A 23,994-nucleotide genomic window follows, 5' to 3' on the forward strand; every position below is an offset into this window, starting at 1 on the left:
GCGCAGTCTAACAGCATTGCCTCTATCTAATTCTAGTTTTGCGCTAGAGTGTGCTAGTATCAGTAGGCTCTAGGAAGATGCTAGACGCAGAAGTTAGCGTTCGCCAAAGCTCTGCTCATGCAGGAAGCAGCCAAAACAAAAAATCTGTTATCATACGAAATATACACTCCTGGAAATTGAAATAAGAACACCGTGAATTCATTGTCCCAGGAAGGGGAAACTTTATTGACACATTCCTGGGGTCAGATACATCACATGATCACACTGACAGAACCACAGGCACATAGACACAGGCAACAGAGCATGCACAATGTCGTCACTAGTACAGTGTATATCCACCTTTCGCAGCAATGCAGGCTGCTATTCTCCCATGGAGACGATCGTAGAGATGCTGGATGTAGTCCTGTGGAACGGCTTGCCATGCCATTTCCACCTGGCGCCTCAGTTGGACCAGCGTTCGTGCTGGACGTGCAGACCGCGTGAGACGACGCTTCATCCAGTCCCAAACATGCTCAGTGGGGGACAGATCCGGAGATCTTGCTGGCCAGGGTGGTTGACTTACACCTTCTAGAGCACATTGGGTGGCACGGGATACATGAGGACGTGCATTGTCCTGTTGGAACAGCAAGTTCCCTTGCCGGTCTAGGAATGGTAGAACGATGGGTTCGATGACGGTTTGGATGTACCGTGCACTATTCAGTGTCCCCTCGACGACCACCAGTGGTGCACGGCCAGTGTAGGAGATCGCTCCCCACACCATGATGCCGGGTGTTGGCCCTGTGTGCCTCGGTCGTATGGAGTCCTGATTGTGGCGCTCACCTGCACGGCGCCAAACACGCATACGACCATCATTGGCACCAAGGCAGAAGCGACTCTCATCGCTGAAGACGACACGTCTCCATTCGTCCCTCCATTCACGCCTGTCGCGACACCACTGGAGGCGGGCTGCACGATGTTGGGGCGTGAGCGGAAGACGCCCTAACGGTGTGCGGGACCGTAGCCCAGCTTCATGGAGACGGTTGCGAATGGTCCTCGCCGATACCCCAGGAGCAACAGTGTCCCTAATTTGCTGGGAAGTGGCGGTGCGGTCCCCTATGGCACTGCGTAGGATCCTACGGTCTTGGCGTGCATCCGTGCGTCGCTGCGGTCCGGTCCCAGGTCGACGGGCACGTGCACCTTCCGCCGACCACTGGCGACAACATCGATGTACTGTGGAGACCTCACGCCCCACGTGTAGAGCAATTCGGCGGTACGTCCACCCGGCCTCCCGCATGCCCACTATACGCCCTCGCTCAAAGTCCGTCAACTGCACATACGGTTCACGTCCACGCTGTCGCGGCATGCTACCAGTGTTAAAGACTGCGATGGAGCTCCGTATGCCACGGCAAACTGGCTGACACTGACGGCGGCGGTGCACAAATGCTGCACAGCTAGCGCCATTCGACGGCCAACACCGCGGTTCCTGGTGTGTCCGCTGTGCCGTGCGTGTGATCATTGCTTGTACAGCCCTCTCGCAGTGTCCGGAGCAAGTATGGTGGGTCTGACACACCGGTGTCAATGTGTTCTTTTTTCCATTTCCAGGAGTGTATTTAATATATTTTTTTATTCTAATAGGATGTTCTGGACCCCTCTGGCATAGACACCTGTGGGACCGCGGACCACCTGTTGGGAGCCACTGGCCTGTAGCAGTGATTCATCACTCGACGTCACTCGTTTTCAGTCATCCTAGGTCCTGTGGTCTCCCTCATTACATCACCAGAAGCGTTGCTTGGCAGTGATTACATAAACAGGGTGCTCTACGCTTGTAATTCATTCGTTTTAACTCCCACGCACAGTGACCGTGCTAGCCGCACTCCTGATACCACTTTAGAGCTTACGAGTGACTCCTTCCACTCAGTTCATGTGACTTTTTTCAACCACCCTTCGAAGTCGAACCCGTCAGTACATGATGTCTGGCTCGTCTCGGTTTAGGTGCGTCTGTTCCATCGGTTTTCCATTTCACAAGCACGTCACCAACAAACATGCATAGTCTTAGAACGGTTGAAATGCCCCTGATGGGTTTGTTAGTCAGGTGACGTCCAGTGACGTCCAAGTTCGAATTCCAGGTGCTTTTACGAGGGTAGTTCAATAAGTAATGCAACACATTGTTTTTCTCGGCCGATTTTGGTTGAAAAAACCGGAAATTTCTTGTGGAATATTTTCAAACATTCCCGCTTCGTCTCGTATAGTTTCATTGACTTCCGACAGGTGGCAGCGCTGTACGGAGCTGTTAAAATGGCGTCTGTAACGGATGTGCGTTGCAAACAACGTGCAGTGGTCGAGTTTCTTTTGGCGGAAAACCAGGACATCTCAGATATTCATAGGCGCTTGCAGAATGTCTACGGTGATCTGGCAGTGGACAAAGGCACGGTGAGTCGTTGGGCAAAGCGTGTGTCATCATCGCCGCAAGGTCAAGCAAGACTGTCTAATCTGCCGCGTGCGGGCCGGCCGTGCACAGCTGTGACTCCTGCAATGGCGGAGCGTGCGAACACACTCGTTCGAGATGATCGACGGATCACTATCAAACAACTCAGTGCTCAACTTGACATCTCTGTTGGTAGTGCTGTCACAATTGTTCACCAGTTGGGATATTCAAAGGTTTGTTCCCGCTGGGTCCCTCGTTGTCTAACCGAACACTATAAAGAGCAAAGGAGAACCATCTGTGCGGATTTGCTTGCTCGTCATGTGGCTGAGGGTGACAATTTCTAGTCAGGCGATGAAACATGGGTTCATCACTTCGAACCTGAAACAAAACGACAATCAATGGAGTGGCGCCACACCCACTCCCCTACCAAGAAAAAGTTAAAGCCATACCCTCAGCCGGTAAAGTCATGGTTACAGTCTTCTGGGACGCTGAAGGGGTTATTCTGTTCGATGTCCTTCCCCATGGTCAAACGATCAACTCTGAAATGTATTGTGCTACTCTCCAGAAATTGAAGAAACGACTTCAGCGTGTTCGTAGGCACAAAAATCTGAACGAACTTCTTCTTCTTCATGACAACGCAAGACCTCACACAAGTCTTCGCACCCGAGAGGAGCTCACAAAACTTCAGTGGACTGTTCTTCCTCATGCACCCTACAGCCCCGATCTCGCACCGTCGGATTTCCATATGTTTGGCCCAATGAAGGACGCAATCCGTGGGAGGCACTACGCGGATGATGAATAAGTTATTGATGCAGTACGACGTTGGCTCCGACATCGACCAGTGGAATGGTACCGTGCAGGCATACAGGCCCTCATTTCAAGGTGGCGTAGGGCCGTAGCATTGAATGGAGATTACGTTGAAAAATAGTGTTGTGTAGCTAAAAGATTGGGGAATAACATGGTGTATTTCAGTGCTGAATAAAACAACCCCTGTTTCAGAAAAAAAATGTATTGCATTACTTATTGAACTGCCCTCGTATACAGGTGGGTACCCTTCTCGCGACATCCAGTCGTAAATTCCGCACTACACAGGGGGTGTCCGGACACTTCTGAGTAGACAGTGTGCACACTACGTGTGCTACCTGTTGCACTTTTCGGGGTTCCGTGTCTCAATCGGTATAAACGGAACACTTACGGAATCACTTTGTTGTACCACACTCTTTCTGTCTGTATGTCTGTTAACACCACTTTTTTTTTTCAGGAACATGTAGAGGTATAAAGCTGAAATTTGTGTCAGATACTGTGGTCCCTTGGTGCTGTCAAAAGTTGAAGATTGTAAGGCATTTCAATCAAAAGATGTGACTATTTGTGTCGCATATTTCGATACGCAAACCCACTCGTTAAAACCAATAAATAAACCATATTCATAAATGTCGAGGCCGGTGGTCTACTGCCACTGTGGAACCTATAGGAATGGGTGAATGTTTGGGAGTAGTTAGGGCGCCAAGTAGGGGTAGATTTGTTTTTTGTTCCTTCTTCTTTTTTACCTTTTTTGGATAGGGAGATAGGTGCACAAACAAGTGGCAAAGCGTGTGCCTGAAACTAAGAGGACGCAGGATCGAATCTCGGTCGGACTATGAGTCTTTTAGTCTTCGTTTTAACTCAGTCTTCACCTCTCGACAACGTGAGGATTCGCCAGAAACGACACGTGGTTCGGATTCCACGTTAAACTGTATGTCCCCTTTCCCCGGTTGAATAACTGGGGTAGAGATAATGAGCACATTACGTGTAATTATTATTGTTTTTGTACATTCAAGTTATATCACTATGGACTAAGAGTTAACAATCAACGTTACTCTCCATTTTTAGCTCTTGTTCGGCTGCCATCTTTGATGTCCTGCCAGAGCGTCTTGAGTCCATCACTCGGTGCCTTCTTCTAGTGTTCTGACTTAAGCCCCCGTCATCTTTCGAGTTCTTATCTCAGCTTTTTTTTATTCGGTCCTATTCACGATTTTGTCCTCTCTGATGCCCATTTCTTTAAGATATATATTACATTGTTGGTACCATTCCAGCCCTTTTTTTTCATTTTTGTTATTATCCTCACGAAATGCCAGATTTTCTCTGATAGACTACCAGTGGACATTGTGAAGATGATTCCTTAGAACAACACCCTTTTCTTTTCAATCGATGACATTACTCGTTACTGTCCTTCTGCACATTTCCTCATTTGATCTGGAATATGTGTGGCCATTAGCCCATCTGTCGCCAAAAATTTGCTTAATCAACCTTGCGTTCTCCTTTCACGAATATATTGGTTAGCTCCAATCTACTTAAGTTTCGATTCTCGCAAACACCCATCGACACCTGCTGCGGACTTCCCGTTGACCAGCAACGATGAAATGTGAAAAGAAGCAATGTTACAGACTGCAAGTAAAGGAAAGACACCGAAAATTGTTAATTTGTAATTATGTCACATAAAATTATTTTTTTGTCATTTGCTGTCTGTCTGTCAGTCCGTCTGCTACGATCCCTTTTCATGAGGAATGGGTAGAGATATCAAGCTGCAGTTTATGTCATATACTAAGGCCTACGGTCCCTCGGTTGCGTACAAGATTTAAACGTCCAAGTCAGTGCAATCAAAAGATAAGGTCGTCTGCAAACACCCATTTTTCTCAGGTACCGGTACAAGTATCAAGTTGAAAATTGAATCGAATACTATGGCAGTGGTTCCCAAGTTTTCTCTGAGCATTACCCCTGAATGTAACGGGAGATTACCTAGTACCACCCCAGCCCTCCCGCTTCCCCACCATCATCAACATTCGTACCTAACTTGGAGAGAAAAACAATTTTCTTTGAACACTTTCATTTTTAAAATGGCGAAAGGTAAACGGTATTTAGTTTTTGTAGTTTCATCAAACAACTAACTAACAAGGAAATCAGACAACTGGTATCACTCCTAGTCTGCACTCATATTCAACATCAACAAAAATAAAATTTGTGCATCATACTAACACCTCATGTTGTAAATCACTTGATTGCTTTTCTGCTTGCTTATGAACTGGCAGGAAGTGGAAGACTTTAGGCAGCCAAATGTGACCACTGCTACTAACATTAATAATAATAAAACTTTGTAGGCCCTACAGCAGTGTAGTGGCCATTACACAGTTGCTGTCGTGTTCTACTGAAGATTAGTTCATTTATTGTTGGAAAGTGAATAATGAATCACTTTCCTATCTATTTCGACAACAGCCTACAGTTCGGAGCAGGCACTTTCATGACATATTTAAGCATTGTGACACATACCGTATTTTACTGACTATAAGACGCTACGGACTACGAGACGCACCTTAATTTTTAAGCAATTTAAAAGAAAAACATTTTTACCTTTTTTATTAGATTGCAAAGCCAGACTAAAAGAATTCTTAGTTTATGAAATGGAACTCACCTTTAAAATCCCTGTATACCGTCAGCAGTTTTGGCCATTTTACATTCAGTCCTCTATTTTCACATTTAGTCTTTTTCTTTTCTTTCAGTTCTTCTATACTAGCCGGCCAATCGCGAGTGGATTTTTCTGTTGTTGGAGGGCCGAAATGCCATTCAGCTGCTCTGTTCCCATGTTATTCTGCATGCGCTGTTAATTTCAGTTACAGCCCGCATCATATGAATACCTTTTATTTTTTCCATTACGAAACTAGCTATTAATAGACGGTGTTCTGGGTTTGTGATGACGGGCCTGGAGAGAGACGTTTTCTGCAAGCTCGTGAATTCCCGCAACTCATGTTCGTCGCATCGGTGCACTGCTGTTGCCAGTTGAATCCAGTGTTGCCAGATAGAGATAGGTTTCCCGCGGCATCGAATTTATGGCCATTTTTAAGACTGGCGGGAATTTTAAATCAAACACTGGACATTATTATATTAATTTCGAGAGTAAGACGCGCCTGAAGTTTGGAGGCAATTTTTCGAAGAAAGAAGTGCGTCTTATTGTCCGTGAAATACCTTACGTCTAAGTAATGCAGATGAATGTTACAAAGTACAAAATTACCTATGTATTGAGTGAACTGTGAGAGAAAGATGATGTTCATATACGTATTTGTTTCAGAAACTGTAATTTCTACCACACTGCGTCACATGTTATTGCTGTTATTCGAAAAAAGTAATTAATTTTAGCTTATGCGATGAATATTACAGACATTCAAAATAGTGATGATGGTGATAAATAAAAAAAATGTCGTGCGACTAGGGCCTTCCGTCGGGTAGACCGTTCGCCGGGTGCTAGTCTTCCGATTTGACGCCACTTCGGCGACTTGCGCGTTGATGGGGATGAAATGATGATGATTAGGACAACACAACACCCACTCCCTGAGCGGGGAAAATCTCCGACCCAGCCGGTTCAAATGGTTCAAATGGCTCTGAGCACTATGGGACTTAACTACTGAAGTCATCAGTCCCCTAGAAATTAGAACTACTTAAACCTAACTAACCTAAGGACATCACACACATCCATGCCCGAGGCAGGATTCGAACCTGCGACCGTAGCGGTCACGCGGTTCCAAACTGAAGCGCTTAGAACCGCACGGCCAGACCCAGCCGGGAAACGAACCCTAGCCCTTAGGATTAACATTCTGTCGCACTGACCATTCAGCTACCGGGGGGCGGAAGATGATGATGGTAATAATGATGTAATAACAATTTAGTTTTGCGACCAAAAGACAGTTCACCCCTTTAATTTTACCCTCAGATATTGTGTTTTACATCTATGATGGGAACCATTGCACTAAAGTCTGCAGTCCGTTGGTGGTGTAACTAATTTAAGCTTCTAAGTTAATATATTGAAAAGATACGTCCATATATCTGACTTCTTTTGATACTTGGAAAATCACTGTATAGGGACTACATACATGATGTTCATAAATTTCCGTTACAGATTTCTACACTTACAGACGAGAGTGATTAGACAATATTTTGAACTGGAAGCTATGTCCGGGAAAGTACCGTTTCGGTGCTACAGCCATTTGAAAACATGTTGGTAACACGACCGCGTGAACAAGTAAGCGATTAGGCGTGGTCCAGTACTTCACTTGTTTTACAGTTCCAGTCATTAATAGCCAAAAAAACGCTCGTGTACTCGTTGATGGGTTCCCCTCAAGGTGATGCAGTGCAAACCCTTCCATTTCGGGTATGAGCACCACAGTCTGAGCCTGCTCAGGGTGAAGGCACCCTTCCTTCAAGCGGTTGCGCAATTGTGGCGGAAAGGGTATGCGATGGAGTGTAAAACGACCTTGATAAAGGCGACGAGCAGATCTCTCATTACCGTGAGCTTCGCCCTGCAGAAGGATCTTGTCGGTGTACTCTGCAAACGTGTACTCAACCATGTTAATAGGCCTATTACATTCACAGACGCGTGAATGATGCTCGAACCGGATCAGAGGCCATCCGGGGTGGCCGAGCGGTTCTAGGCGCTACAGTCTGGAACCGCGCGACCACTACGGTCGCAGGTTCGAAACCTGCCTCGGGCATGGATGTGTGTGATGTCCTTAGGTTAGTTAGGTTTAAGTAGTTCTAAGTTCTAGGTGACTAATGACCTCAGAAGTCAAGTCCCATAGTGCTCAGAGCCATTTGAACCAACCGGATCAGAGAGAAAGGACGTCAAATGACATCAGCCGATCCGACGTAGGTACCCCCCCCCCCCCCCAACAATGACTACCCTGTCGCACACCTAACTAGCAGACATGCTTTCAAACAACTGTAGCACGGAAACAGTACGTTTCTGGACGTGGCTTCCTGTTCGAAATATTATGCACTCACTCCCCTCTACAGGTCCTAGAAGTCACTAACGGGAATGTCTGAACACCCTGCATAAGAATGTCGGGTCCAGTGGACTAGCGGTAAAGCTGGAAGCCGAGAGGTCTTGTGATCAAACCTCGGTCAGACGACGGACATATCCGTCTACGTTTTAACGCACCTTTCACTTCTAAGCGCTGTGAGGAGTCGCCAGAAACGACACTTGGTTTGCATTCGACGTTAAACTGTAGGGACACGAAAGTCGCCGAAGTGGTGTCCAGTAAAGACTAAAGACTGAGCCACAAGAAATTATTGTTGTCTACGCTAAAGTGCTGAAGAAACAGGTATAGACATGCGTATTAAATTACTGAGATATATAAAGAGGCAGAATAAGGCGCTGTGGACGACTACGCCTATATAAGACAACAAGTGTCTAGCGCAGTTTTTAGATCGGTTACTGGCGATGCAGTGGCAGGTTATCAAGATTTAAGTGAGTTTGAACGTGGTGTTACAGTCGGCGCACGAGCCATGGGACACAGCATCTCCGATGTAGCAATGAGGTGGGGATTTTCCCGTACGACCATTTCGCTAGTGTACCGTGAATATCAGGAATCCAGTAAAACATGAAATCTCCGACATCGCTGCGGCCAGAAAAATATCCTGCAACAACGGGACCAACAACGACTGAAGAGAATCGTTCATCGTGACAGAAGTGCAAAACTTCCGGAAATTGCAGCAGATTTCAATGAAGGGACATCAACAAGTGTCAGCGTGTGAACCATCCAGTGAAACACCGTCTATATGGGCTTTCGGAGCGAAGCCCCACTCGTGTTCCCTTGATGACTGCACGACACAAAGATTTGCCCCTCCCCTGGGCCCGTCAACACCGACATTGGACTGTTGATGACTGGCAACTTGTTTTTTGGTAAACATTTTTGGAAACAGTGATCAATAGAGTATTATGTTTTAACTAAAGTTCAGTCTTGATCACAACACTTATGTCTTAATAACATAGGTGACCGGTTTCGGTTATATTTATATAACTATCTTCAGACCTGTGAATTAATTTTAGAAAATACTAGAGACCAATCTTAAAATAACATGAAAAGTGTTTAATGACGACAAAATTTTAACAAGATAAAATAAAACTTATTATACCCATGGCTTCCTTGGAGGATGGTAGGCGGAGCTCTCCTCAGTTGCTACGAAGTCAACTGATGGTTATGAATGCTTCATTAGACACTTTTCAATTTATTTTAAGATTGGTCTCTAGTATTTTCTAAAATTAATTCACAGGTCTGAAGATGGTTATATAAATATAACCGAAACCGGTCACCTATGTTATTGATACATAAGTGTTGTGATCAAGACTGAACTTTAGTTAAAATATGGAAACTTGTTGTCTGGTCGGACGAGTCTCGTTTCAAATTGTAACGAGCGGACGGACGTGTACGGGTAAAGACACAACCTCATGAATCCTTGCACCCTGCATGTCAGCAGCGGACTGTTCAAGCGGGTGGAGGCTCCCTAATAGTGTGGGGTATGTGCAGTTGGACTGATATGGAACCCCGGATACGTCTAGATACGACTCTGACAGTTGAAACATAGCCAGCCAGAGTGGCCGAGCGGTTCTAGGCGCTACAGTCTGGTACCGCGCTACCGCTACGGTCGCAGGTTCGAATCCTGCCTCGGGCATGGATGTGTGTGGCGTCCTTAGGTTAGTTAGGTTTAAGTAATTCTAAGTTGTAGGGGACTGATGACCTCAGAAGTTAAGTCCCATAGTGCTCAGAGCCATTTGAACCATTTTTGAAGTAGACACATATGTAAGCATCCTGCCAGATCACCTGCATCCATTCATGTCCAGTGTGCATTCCGACGGACTTGGGCAATTCCAACAGGACAATGCGACACCCCCAAACGTCCAGAATTGTCACAGAGTGGCACCAGGAACACTGTTCTGAGTTTCAAAAACTTCCACTGGCCACCAAACTCCCCAGACATGAACATTACTGAGCGTATCTGGGATGCCTTGGAACGTGCTGTTCAGAAGAGATCTCGACCCCCTCGTACGGATTTATGGACAGCACTGCAAGATTCATTGTTTGAATTCCCTCCAGCATTACTTCAGACATTAGTTGAGTCCATGCCACGTCGTGTTGAGGCACTTCTGCGTGTTCGCGGGTGCGCTAGACGGTATTTGGCAGGTGTAAGAGTTTTTTGCCTCTTCAGTGTATACAGGGTGTTACAAAAAGGTACGGCCAAACTTTCAGGAAACACACAAAGAAAGAAAATATGTTATGTGGACATGTGTCCGGAAACGCTTGCTTTCCATTTTATTACTTCTCATCAAATCATGTTAATCATGGAATGGAAACACACAGCAACAGAACGTACCAGCGTGACTTCAAACACTTTGTTACAGGAAATGTTCAAAATGTCCTCCGTTAGCGAGGATATATGCATCCACCCTCCGTCGCATGGAATCCCTGATGCGATGATGCAGCCCTGGAGAATGGCGCATTGTATCACAGCCGTCCACAATACGAGCACGAAGAGTCTCTACATTTAGTACCGGGGTTGCGTAGACAAGAGCTTTCAAATGCCCCAATAAATGAAAGTCAAGAGGGTTGAGGTCAGGAGAGCGTGGAGGCCATGGAATTGGTCCGCCTCTACCAATCCATCGGTCACCGAATCTGTTGTTGAGAAGCGTACGAACACTTCGACTGAAATGTGCAGGAGCTCCGTCGTGCATGAACCACATGTTGTGTCGTACGTGTGTCGTATGTTCTAGCAGCACCGGTAGAGTATCCCGTATGAAATTATGATAACGTGCTCCATTGAGCGTAGGTGGAAGAAACTAAAATGAGCTCTAACATGGAAATTAAGCGTTTCCGGACACATGTCCACATAACATCTTTTCTTTATTTGTGTGTGAGGAATGTTTCCTGAAAGTTTGGCCGTACCTTTTTGTAACACCCTGTATACATAACTTTGTTATGATCCGTCGGAGCGCTAATCCTACTGTCACGTGTACAGTTTCTTTGTACTCGTAAATAGCAGGGAGGCCTGACGTAGAGTGTGACACACCTCAGGAAAAGGAGGTAAGAGACTTTTAAGTGACCCTGTAGCTACGATGGTACGTCCTTAGGCCGAAGGTGGGGTCACCACCAAAGCACTCGGGGACTGCAGACTAACAATCCGCATCCCTCAAACCACACCCTTAATGAAACTTCAAGAAAAAAACACCTGGATGACAATAGTAGAATAGCCATTAATAATGGTACTCTGTAAATATGATGGATGGCTGTGTGGCAATAAGCAGATGCCAATAAAGAGAAGAACGTAGCTCGGGCGCAGTCGGACGTGCTTCTCTCTTTGTAGACAGCAGTGACAAACGGCAACGTTTGTGGCAAGACAAAATTAACTTCCGCAACTTCGATGTGTAGGAGTAGTGCGTCAAAGGTGAGGGACAGCTAATTAGCGAGCCATCACGGCCGGCCATCGCTCATCGCCGTGGGCGGAGAAAAGTGACACGAGTGCATTCCCCACCTGCTGGTGGCGGGGCGCTTTCACACCCTAAAACCTTCCACGCAGTCTGCGAAAAACGTGGGCGAAACTGGGCCGCAATTTAACGCGGTCCTACCTGCAGCATGGAGCAACAGAAAGCAGTGGCTACTGTAAGAGCACGGGCTAATCACCGGGGCTCCGACCAAGGTTTTCGATAGATTTGCCTTACTTGTTAGGAAAATGTAATTAGTAACCCCCTCTCATAAACAGGGTGGGCCAAAACATTGTGGCTACCTGCATATCTGGAGACCTGCCTTTGGAAGGTAATACAACATCGCCTCGACATGCCGTGGATTTGACAAGTCCTTTGTGCGTTCCCGGATGTAAATAACACCAGACGTCACCAGACAGACAGCTCACGCAGTTTTCGTGGTCTGTGGTGCGGAGCCGGGGCCGTATAGCGTCTCACGTGCCTTCCACTGACTTCAGGTCAAGGAATTTTGGTGGCTGAGACATCAACACGAGTTCGTTTCGTGCCCCTAAAACACAGACAGTTGTCTTCCTTCCCAACAAACTATCTGTGTAGACCAGATGTGATTCAAATTGAAAAAAAGTAGGTTCGGAGGCGATTGGGACATTTGTACCAAATAAATTAATAACAGATGGCACTGATCGTCCATTCTACACAAAGCAGATTCAAGAATACAGAAACGCAAGTTTCTTAAGAATGAAATAAATAGGAAGTGCAAGAAACTTAAGGCAAAATGGTTGCATGAAAAATGTGAAGAAATCGAAAAAGAAATGATTGTCAGGAGTGACTGAGCATATTGAAAAGTCAAAACAGCCTTCTTCGAAAATAAAGGCGAGAACGGTAACATTAAGAGTGCAATGGAAATTCTTCTGTTAAATTCAAAAGAGAAAGCGGACAAGTGGGAAGAGTACACTGAAGGCCTTTGTGAGGGGGAGGACTTGTATAATGATAGAAGAAATAGAAGTCGACAGGGAAGAGATAGGGGATTCAGTATTAGAATAAGAATTTAAAGGAGCGTTGTAAGACTTAAGACCAAGTAAGCCAGAAGGAATAGATAACATTCCATAGGAATTTCTAAAATCAATGGAAGAAGTGGCAACAAAACGACTGCTCCAGAATGTGTGAGTCTGGCGATATTCCATCTGATATTCGGGAAACATCATCCACACAATTCCCAAGATGCAAGGTCCGGCAAGAGTGAGAATTACCGCACTATCAGCTTAACAACTCATGCATCCATGTTGCTGATAAGAATAATATACAAAAGAATGGAAAAGAAAATTGAGACTGTGTCAGATGACGATCAGTTTGGCTTTAGGGAAGTTAAAGGCACTAGAGAGGCAGTTCTGGCATTGCGGTTAATAAGAGAAACAAGACTGAAGAAAAATCGAGATACATTCATAGGATTTGTCAATCTGGAAAACCCGTTCCACAATGTCAAATGATGCAAGATGTTCGAAATTCTGAGAGAAACGAGGGAAAGACGGGTAATATACAATACGTATAAGAGACAAGGGGGAACAATAACAGTGGACGACCAAGAACGAAGTGCAAGGATTAAAAACGGTGTAAGACAGGAATGTAGTCGTTCGCCCCTACTGTTCGGTCTGTTCGTCGAAGACGCAATGACGGAAATAAATAAAAAGGTTCAAGAGAGGGATTTAAGTTCAAAGTTAAACGAAATCAATTATAAGATTTCCTGATGACATTGCTATTTTCAGTGAAAGTAATGAGGACTTAAAAGATTTGTTGAATGGAATGAACAGTCTACTGGGTACAGAATATGTATTAAGAGCAAACCGAAGAAAGACGACAGAAACGAGAAGTAACAGAAGTTAGAACAGCGAGAAACTTACCTTCACAATCTGGGATTACGAAGTAGACGAATTTAAGTATTTCTGCTACCTAGGCAGCAAAATAACCCATGACGGATGGAGCAAGGATGACAGCTTTAATAATCGTAATAAAGGTGACTTCCCCCTCTAGTGTTTCAATTATGGACACTACTCTTCTTCTCAAACTGTGCCGAATGTCATTAGCGAATATGTGTATCATGATGGAGCAGTTAATATGCCTAGCTCCTTGCAGACGTACTTACATGACATGTGGAGGTGAACACCACATATTATTCCTACTGCCCGCTTTTGTGCAATCAGTACTTTCTTTATAAGTGGTGAGCTACCCCATAAAATTATACCGTATACATTTTGGAGTGTAAATACACTCCTGGAAATTGAAATAAGAACACCGTGAATTCATTGTCCCAGGAAGGGGAAACTTTATTGACACATTCCTGGGGTCAGATACATCACATGATCACACTGACAGAACCACAGGCACATAGACACAGGCAACAGAGCGTGCACAATGTCGGCACTAGTACAGTGTATATCCACCTTTCGCAGCAATGCAGGCTGCTATTCTCCCATGGATGTAGTCCTGTGGAACGGCTTGCCATGCCATTTCCACCTGGCGCCTCAGTTGCACCAGCGTTCGTGCTGGACGTGCAGACCGCGTGAGACGACGCTTCATCCAGTCCCAAACATGCTCAATGGGGGACAGATCCGGAGATCTTGCTGGCCAGGGTAGTTGACTTACACCTTCTAGAGCACGTTGGGTGGCACGGGATACATGCGGACGTGCATTGTCCTGTTGGAACAACAAGTTCCCTTGCCGGTCTAGGAATGGTAGAACGATGGGTTCGATGACGGTTTGGATGTACCGTGCACTATTCAGTGTCCCCTCGACGATCACCAGTGGTGTACGGCCAGTGTAGGAGATCGCTCCCCACACCATGATGCCGGGTGTTGGCCCTGTGTGCCTCGGTCGTATGCAGTCCTGATTGTGGCGCTCACCAGCACGGCGCCAAACACGCATACGACCATCATTGGCACCAAGGCAGAAGCGACTCTCATCGCTGAAGACGACACGTCTCCATTCGTCCCTCCATTCACGCCTGTCGCGACACCACTGGAGGCGGGCTGCACGATGTTGGGGCGTGAGCGGAAGACGGCCTAACGGTGTGCGGGACCGTAGCCCAGCTTCATGGAGACGGTTGCGAATGGTCCTCGCCGATACCCCAGGAGCAACAGTGTCCCTAATTTGCTGGGAAGTGGCGGTGCGGTCCCCTACGGCACTGCGTAGGATCCTACGGTCTTGGCGTGCATCCGTGCGTCGCTGCGGTCCGGTCCCAGGTCGACGGGCACGTGCACCTTCCGCCGACCACTGGCGACAACATCGATGTACTGTGGAGACCTCACGCCCCACGTGTTGAGCAATTCGGCGGTACGTCCACCCGGCCTCCCGCATGCCCACTATACGCCCTCGCTCAAAGTCCGTCAACTGCACATACGGTTCACGTCCACGCTGTCGCGGCATGCTACCAGTGTTAAAGACTGCGATGGAGCTCCGTATGCCACGGCAAACTGGCTGACACTGACGGCGGCGGTGCACAAATGCTGCGCAGCTAGCGCCATTCGACGGCCAACACCGCGGTTCCTGGTGTGTCCGCTGTGCCGTGCGTGTGATCATTGCTTGTACAGCCCTCTCGCAGTGTCCGGAGCAAGTATGGTGGGTCTGACACACCGGTGTCAATGTGTTCTTTTTTCCATTTCCAGGAGTGTATGCAAAATATGACAGGAGGTTCATTCGTTTGTTTCCAAGACTAGCAATTGCACGAAGAGCACAAGTATCTGAACTAAATGTTTGAGAAGCTCAGTAATATGCTTCTTCCAGTTCAAATATTTATCAACATGTACACACAAAAATGTGAAGTATTTTACTCTGTTTACTGACTCGTGCTCGTGTGCTACATCAATTGCTGGTATGACTGTTTGTTGTGCATAACTGAATACATTGGGTTTTTTGGTGAGATCATTTTTTGAGAACCATTTAATAATTCGTTGGAAAATATCATTTATTATTTCTTCTGCTACTTCCTCTCTGATGGAGTTTATTATAATCCTAGAACCGTGTGCACTATGTACTAGTTTTACTGGATGAATGTTAAGTGGAATTTATTCACATACACTCCTGGAAATGGAAAAAAGAACACATTGACACCGGTGTGTCAGACCCACCATACTTGCTCCGGACACTGCGAGAGGGCTGTACAAGCAATGATCACACGCACGGCACAGCGGACACACTAGGAACCGCGGTGTTGGCCGTCGAATGGCGCTAGCTGTGCAGCATTTGTGCACCGCCGCCGTCAGTGTCAGCCAGTTTGCCGTGGCATACGGAGCTCCATCGCAGTCTTTAACACTGGTAGCATGCCGCGACAGCGTGGACGTGAACCGTATGTGCAGTTGATGGACTTTGAGCGAGGGCGTATAGTGGGCATGCGGGAGGCCGGGTGGACGTACCGCCGAATTGCTCAACACGTGGGGCGTGAGGTCTCCACAGTACATCGATGTTGTCGCCAGTGGTCGGCGGAAGGTGCACGTGCCCGTCGACCTGGGACCGGACCGCAGCGACGCACGGATGCACGCCAAGACCGTAGGATCCTACGCAGTGCCGTAGGGGACCGCACCGCCACTTCCCAGCAAATTAGGGACACTGTTGCTCCTGGGGTATCGGCGAGGACCATTCGCAACCGTCTCCATGAAGCTGGGCTACGGCCCCGCACACCGTTAGGCCGTCTTCCGCTCACGCCCCAACATCGTGCAGCCCGCCTCCAGTGGTGTCGCGACAGGCGTGAATGGAGGGACGAATGGAGACGTGTCGTCTTCAGCGATGAGAGTCGCTTCTGCCTTGGTGCCAATGATGGTCGTATGCGTGTTTGGCGCCGTGCAGGTGAGCGCCACAATCAGGACTGCATACGACCGAGGCACACAGGGCCAACACCCGGCATCATGGTGTGGGGAGCGATCTCTTACACTGGCCGTACACCACTGCTGATCGTCGAGGGGACACTGAATAGTGCACGGTACATCCAAACCGTCATCGAACCCATCGTTCTACCATTCCTAGACCGGCAAGGGAACTTGCTGTTCCAACAGGACAATGCACGTCCGCATGTATCCCGTGCCACCCAACGTGCTCTAGAAGGTGTAAGTCAACTACCCTGGCCAGCAAGATCTCCGGATCTGTCCCCCATTGAGCATGTTTGGGACTGGATGAAGCGTCGTCTCACGCGGTCTGCACGTCCAGTACGAACGCTGGTCCAACTGAGGCGCCAGGTGGAAATGGCATGGCAAGCCGTTCCACAGGACTACATCCAGCATCTCTACGATCGTCTCCATGGGAGAATAGCAGCCTGCATTGCTGCGAAAGGTGGATATACACTGTACTAGTGCCGACATTGTGCATGCTCTGTTGCCTGTGTCTATGTGCCTGTGGTTCTGTCAGTGTGATCATGTGATGTATCTGACCCCAGGAATGTGTCAATAAAGTTTCCCCTTCCTGGGACAATGAATTCACGGTGTTCTTATTTCAATTTCCAGGAGTGTATATAAGGAATAGGAGTGGACCAAAAATTGAACCCTGAGAGACTACCTTTGTGATTTCTCCTAGTCAATAAAATTTTCTACCCTTCTGACATTGTTTCAATTATTCAGCACCTTTTGCACCATATTTAAGTATGATTCAAACCAGTTGTACTGGACATTACATGCGACTGCGCCAGCAGTAGGCATATGAATGTTAGTGACAGCAATTTTATGACACTACAGTGTGCTGTTGTGTTGAGACATCGCCTATCCCTAGGTCTATATAATTCCAGCGTGTGCCCTCGTGGTGTTGCAGGCACCCTCCGCCGCCGCAGGGTCTGGACAGGACTCGCTGGCCGTGGCTGCGCGCTCTCCATCCCTCCGCCTACGCTTCGGACGTCGCTCTGATCCTCTGCTCTCCGTAAGTACCTGCTACACACCAGACACACGCAAACTCTCCCTCTCTGTGCTTACAGCACACCACACAGCTACCCGTCACGCAAATCACACCGAAATTTCACACTTACTTGAGAAATAGACATCAACGTCTTGTCTGTACGAGTGAAAAGTTTTTCAGAAGAGTAATATGTAAGAAGTGCCCCAGGGGTCAGTTTTGCGCTCACTATTGTTCTCCTTCAATATAATATCCCGTCGGTTCTGTCTTCCCAGGAATATACCTATGGCGACGACCGACTTAAAAAACGGGCCTCACGGTATCAATACTGCCTTAACCGAGATGAATGAGGATCTGTCATCAGCGGTCGATGGGTTAAGGCCTGGGACTTAAACTAAATATGAAGAAGTCACAAATAATTTTACTGTACCAGTAATAATTAATCAAGTAATGCAAGGTTACCGACAGAGGTGTCTACATCTACATCTATACCCTGCAAACCACCGTGAGGTGCATGACAGAGGGTATGTCCCACTTTACAAGTTATTAAGGTTTCTTCCCGTTCCATTCACGTACGGAGCGCGGGAAGAATGCTTGAATGCTTCTTGCATACAGTACGTACGACCCCTATGTGAGCAATACACAGAGGATTGTAGTCAATTCCTGGACTCATCACTTAAAGCCGGTCCTTGAAACTTCGTTAATATACTTCCTCGACATAGAGTCTTCCAGTTCAATTCCTTCAGTATCTTCGTGACACTCTCCGACGGATTAAACAAATGTGTGACCATTCGAGCTGACCTTCTCTGTAATCGTTCAACATCCTCTATGGGTCACACACACGAGTAATATTCTAGGATGGGTGTTTTGTAAGGAATCTCCTTTGTAGACTGATCCCCCACTATTCTATCAATAAATCGAAATCTTCCACCTGCTTTACCCATGACTGAGCGTATGTGTTCATTCCATTTCATATCCCTACAAACTGCTACACCCATATACTTGTATGAATTTCCAGTGACTCATTGATATTATAGTAACAGGATAATAAGTATTTCCTTCTTGTGAAGTGCACAGTTTTGCATTTCTGAACATTTCGAACAACTTACCAATCCTTGCACCACTTTGAAATCTTTTCAAGATCTGACATTTATGCAGCTTCTTTCAGACAGTACTTCATTATAGATATATGAATCATCTGGAAAGAGCATGATGTTACTGTTAATATTGTCTACAAGGTCGTTAATATACAGCACGAACAGCAAGGGTTCCAACACACTTCTCTGGGACACATCCGAAGTTACATCTACATCTAGTGATGACTCTACATCCAAGACAACATGCTGCGACCTCCCTATGGAAAAGTCTTCAATCCAGCCACAAATTTCGCTTCGTACCCCACATGATCGTATTTTAGGCAATAGGCGTAGGTGTGGTACTGAGTCAAATGTTTTTTGCAAATCAAGAAATACTGCTTCTATCTGACTGCCTTGATCCAAATCTTTCAGTATGTCATGTGAATAAAATGCGAGATAGCTTTTAGATGATCGAAGTTTTCGGGATCCGTGGTGGCTGGCAATGGGGAGTCATGCTGTCCAAGACACCTCATTATGTTTGAGCTCAGAATATGTTCTAAGATTCTACATCAAGTCGATGTCAAGGATACTGGACGGGAGTTTTGTTGATTACTTCTACTACCTTCTTGTAGACGGGTGTGACCTGTGGTTTTTTCCAAGAACTGGGTACGGTTTTTTGTTTAATGAAACTATGGTATATGATATGCAGCTACTTTCCTGTTCTGAGGTAATTTTCTCTGTATTCACGTCTCTGCAACTTGTACTTACACCTTCCACTACTCTCTGGTATTTACTACGCAAATCTCCAACTCTTACTGTACGTTGGGGTTCTTGGTACAGCGATTTTATTTCATAAAGACGAGTCGACTCTAATTACGTGTTTACTGGTTCTACATGGAAGCTCAAACTCTAATCAGTTTAAAAAAGGAACGGATAACGCTAACTAAACCTCGAACGAACTCGTTCAGTAAAGAGGGCGGTGGTCTTCCATGACCGTAAGTAAGCTACAACTGACTTTTGTTCCCTTAATACACTATTCCTCCTACAGTCTCTTACGTTATCCTTCAAATTACTCTTTTAAGTGAGGGTGAACAGAACTTGCATTGAATGAGGATAGCTAGTGGTAATTTCGTTACGTCCATATTAACAGGTGATTCCTTGCAATTATTTGCTTTTATTATTCTAAAAACAGGTTTCACTATGCGGTTGTGTAACATAGATTGCTGGACGGTAAAAACAGCTAGAATAGTATTGACTCTTGGTGTTGGCGTCACATTTCAAATAACGAAAACAGTTAAGATTTTTTCTTTATTTGAATCCTACGTACACAAGAAAACTGCGATCACACTACGGGATATGGGCATGGATTAACTTCAGAACTGTTCAGCGTAGCAGCACGCAATGTAATATTGACACGAACACACAAAAACTATAGGTGGAGGGGGGAGGGGGGGGCTGGTGCAAGTTGTTGGTATTCGCACTAACTGTGCCAGTTTACGCCGTCGGAAAACAGAACGAAACAGAGATTCCTGAGTATGCTTTATACTATCAGGATGGATCACCGTATCTGATATTGTTCTCGCAAAGAAAGATGGTCTGGATTGACTCAACAAATAAAATCTAACGCGCTTTGAAATATGAAATACTTTACTGAACTACTAGCCATTACTTCATACCAAGGGACTGAAACAAATTAGTTGACAGCTTTGGGGAAGTAACACTCAGTGGCTGGAACACATGGAGTCCATTAGCGCTCACAAAGACATCTCACCAAGAATTACCAAATTATTACGTAACACAAAGCTGAGGACCATGAAAATCGTTACAACAAACAGCAAGAGGTCGACCAACATCTGAATTAATCACGATTTAGGTGCCACATGAACTGTTCCTGCACACATGGACAGATCTCACATAGAAAGGAACAAAAATTCTCACAACAGGTGTCTCAAAATTCTCAGAATCACTTTTAGAAAACATTAAAACAATTTAACAGATTCCGATTCCTTTCGTTGAGTTAATACATATTTCACACGCACACGAGGCGACCACTGTAGTCACAAACAAAAAGCCCAAAACTTCATAAAATAACTGATTAAAAATACTCTGTCCCCACTTTCATTTACTTTAGCAAACATTTAACTTTATTAAACAACCGCAAAGACTGTAATTTCTACTCGTCAATTGGCGCGAACATATGCTCGCGGCCCCATTACAAAGAAACTTGCACAAGATTCAGCTTTATCCCACAAAAAAGTATAGTTAAAATGCAACAGCTTCACGAATTCTCTCAAATAGACAAATTTCACCCTCAATTATTCACACAATAGAGTGCAGAGCCGATGGCCCACACTCAGTCTCAATAATCACATCCACAATTTTGCCTTGCTCTACGCCACCAAAATTATGACAGTAAAATTGTCTTCTGACACTCCCCTGAATAAACTGACCATAGATGACACTTCGTGAACATTATTAACGGCGGTACAACTAATTTTATATATTTTTCTCGCCATACCAGCAAGAGATCCACAAGAGCGTCTGAACCTCGGGTCAGTCCGTCTCACAGTGTACCAACGTGACGAAATTCGGAGACAAGCTATACTTTGGCAAATCCACTACCCCTACACTGAAGCGCCAAAGAAACTGGTACAGGCATGCGTATTCAGATACAAAGATATGTAAACAGGCCGAAAACGGCGCTGGCGATGAAGTGGAAATTTTTCCTTACGACCATTTCACAAATGTACAGTGAATATCAGGAATCCGGTAAAACATCAAATCTCCGATATCGCTGCGCTCAGAAAAAGATCCTGTAGGAGTGGAACCAACGTCGAGTCAAGAGAATCATTCAAGGTTGAAACGTCCCCTTAAAACAATTTATACACGACTGTGCTTTACCTGACACACAATATTTTTAGCGCAACGCAATCTGACTATCAAAGATCCCTGCAAAAGAATGGCCCTGAGTAACTTTAAACTATACCTTTCACAAATAACTTACCTCACAAAAATCTTCATTACTCGAACTACTGCAATACAGCGAGCGCCACTATTGCCAGCTAAATAAAAGATTCAAACTACGGAAGTCACTAACTACTGATAGGGATAGTTAGCAAATGAAAGATTTTAATAGAGAACAAACACTGTATTTACCTTAATAATCATAATATATATAGCAGTTCAATTTCAAAACTTCCGCCATCTCTCTCCCCACATCCACCACTGCTGGCGGCTCACCTCCAACTGTGTAACGCTACGCGCTGTTCACAACCAGCTGCCGCTGCCCAACACTACAATGGCAGACAACAATGCAAACTAGCCACATACTGCACACAGCACAGCCAGTGATTTTCATACAGAGCGCTACGAAACGTTGCCAATAAGAAAACATGAACAGCCTTCTGTATTTACCTTAATAATCATAATATATATTTAGCAGTTCAATTTCAAAACTTCCGCCATCTCTTTCCCTACATCCACCACTGCTGGCGGCTCACCTCCAACTGTGTAACGCTACGCGCTGTTCACAACCAGCTGCCGCTGCCCAACACTACAATGACAGGCAACAATGCAAACTAGCCACATACTGCACACAGCACAGCCAGTGATTTTCATACAGAGCGCTACGTAACGTTGCCAATAAGGAAACATAAACAGCCTTCTCACATAAAGAAAACATAAACAGCCTACTTACAAGGTGACAGAAATGCAACCCTCCCGAAAATCGCTGCAGATTTCAATGCTGGGCCATCAACAAGTATCAGCGGGCGAGCCATTCAAAGAAACATCATCGATATGGTCTTTCGGAGTCGAAGACCCACTAATGTACCCTTGATGACTGCACGACACAAAGCTTTACGCCTCGCCTGGACCTTTTAACACCGACATTCGACTGTTGATGAATGGAGCATGTTGCCTGGTCGGACGAGTCTCGTTTCAAATTGTATCGAGGGGATGGACGTGTACGGGTATGGAGATAACCTCATGAATCCATGAGCCCTGCATGTCAGCAGGTGACTGTTCAAGCTGGTGGAGGCTCTGTAATGGTGTGCGGCGTGTGCAGTTGGAGTGATATGGGAGACCTGATACGTCTAGAAACGACTCCGGCAGGCGACACGTGGGTAGGCATCCTGTCCGATCACCTGCATCCATTCATGTCCATTGTGCTTTCCGACGGACTTGGGAAATTCCAGCAGAACAATGTGACACTCCATTTTTTTTTTTTTTTTGTCATCAGTCTACTGACTAGTTTGATGCGGCCCGCCACGAATTCCTTTCCTGTGCTAACCTCTTCATCTCAGAGTAGCACTTGCAACCTACGTCCTCAATTATTTGCTTGACGTAATCCAATCTCTGTCTTCCTCTACAGTTTTTGCCCTCTACTGCTCCCTCTAGTACCATGGAAGTCATTCCCTCATGTCTTAGCAGATGTCCTATCATCCTGTCCTTATCAGTGTTTTCCACATATTCCTTTCCTCTCCGATTCTGCGTAGAACCTCCTCATTCCTTACCTTATCAGTCCACTTAATTTTCAACATTCGTCTATACCACCACATCTCAAATGCTTCGATTCTCTTCTGTTCCGGTTTTCCCACAGTCCATGTTTCACTACCATACAATGCTGTACTCCAGACGTACATCCTCAGAAATTTCTTCCTCAAATTAAGACCGGTATTTGATATTAGTAGACTTCTCTTGGCCAGAAATGCCTTTTTTGCCATAGCGAGTCTGCTTTTGATGTCCTCCTTGGTCCGTTCGTCATTGGTTATTTTACTGCCTAGGTAGCAGAATTCATTAACTTCATTGACATCGTGACCATCAATCCTGATGTTAAGTTTCTCGCTGTTCTCATTTCTACTACTTCTCATTACCTTCGTCTTTCTCCGATTTACTCTCAAACCATACTGTGTACTCATTAGACTGTTCATTCCGTTCAGCAGATCATTTAATTCTTCTTCACTTTCACTCAGGATAGCAATGTCATCAGCGAATCGTATCATTGATATCCTTTCACCTTGTATTTTAATTCCACTCCTGAGCCTTTCTTTTATTTCCATCATTGCTTCCTCGATGTACAGATTGAAGGGTAGGGGCGAAAGGCTACAGTCTTGTCTTACACCCTTCTTAATACGAGCACTTTGTTCTTGATCGTCCACTCTTATTATTCCCTCTTGGTTGTTGTACATATTGTATATGACCCGTCTCTCCCTATAGCTTACCCCTACTTTTTTCAGAATCTCGAACAGCTTGCACCATTTTATATTGTCGAACGCTTTTTCCAGGTCGACAAATCCTATGAAAGTGTCTTGATTTTTCTTTAGTCTTGCTTCCATTATTAGCCGTAACGTCAGAATTTCCTCTCTCGTCCC

At 45.7% G+C, this 23,994-nt stretch overlaps 1 protein-coding gene across 1 annotated transcript in view; it reads left to right on the top strand.

Moving 5' to 3' along the window:
- Positions 1-23,994, top strand: part of LOC126109650 (short neuropeptide F) — a 693,796-nt gene that overhangs the window by 664,124 nt on the left and 5,678 nt on the right. Inside the window, exon 4 of the mRNA XM_049914699.1 lies at positions 17,469-17,573. Within this exon, the coding sequence (XP_049770656.1) occupies positions 17,469-17,573 (105 nt within the window). The remainder of the gene's footprint in view (positions 1-17,468; positions 17,574-23,994) is intronic.

The sequence above is a fragment of the Schistocerca cancellata genome, chromosome 12, assembly GCF_023864275.1.
Source record: "Schistocerca cancellata isolate TAMUIC-IGC-003103 chromosome 12, iqSchCanc2.1, whole genome shotgun sequence".
Classification (NCBI taxonomy): Eukaryota; Metazoa; Arthropoda; class Insecta; order Orthoptera; family Acrididae; genus Schistocerca; species Schistocerca cancellata.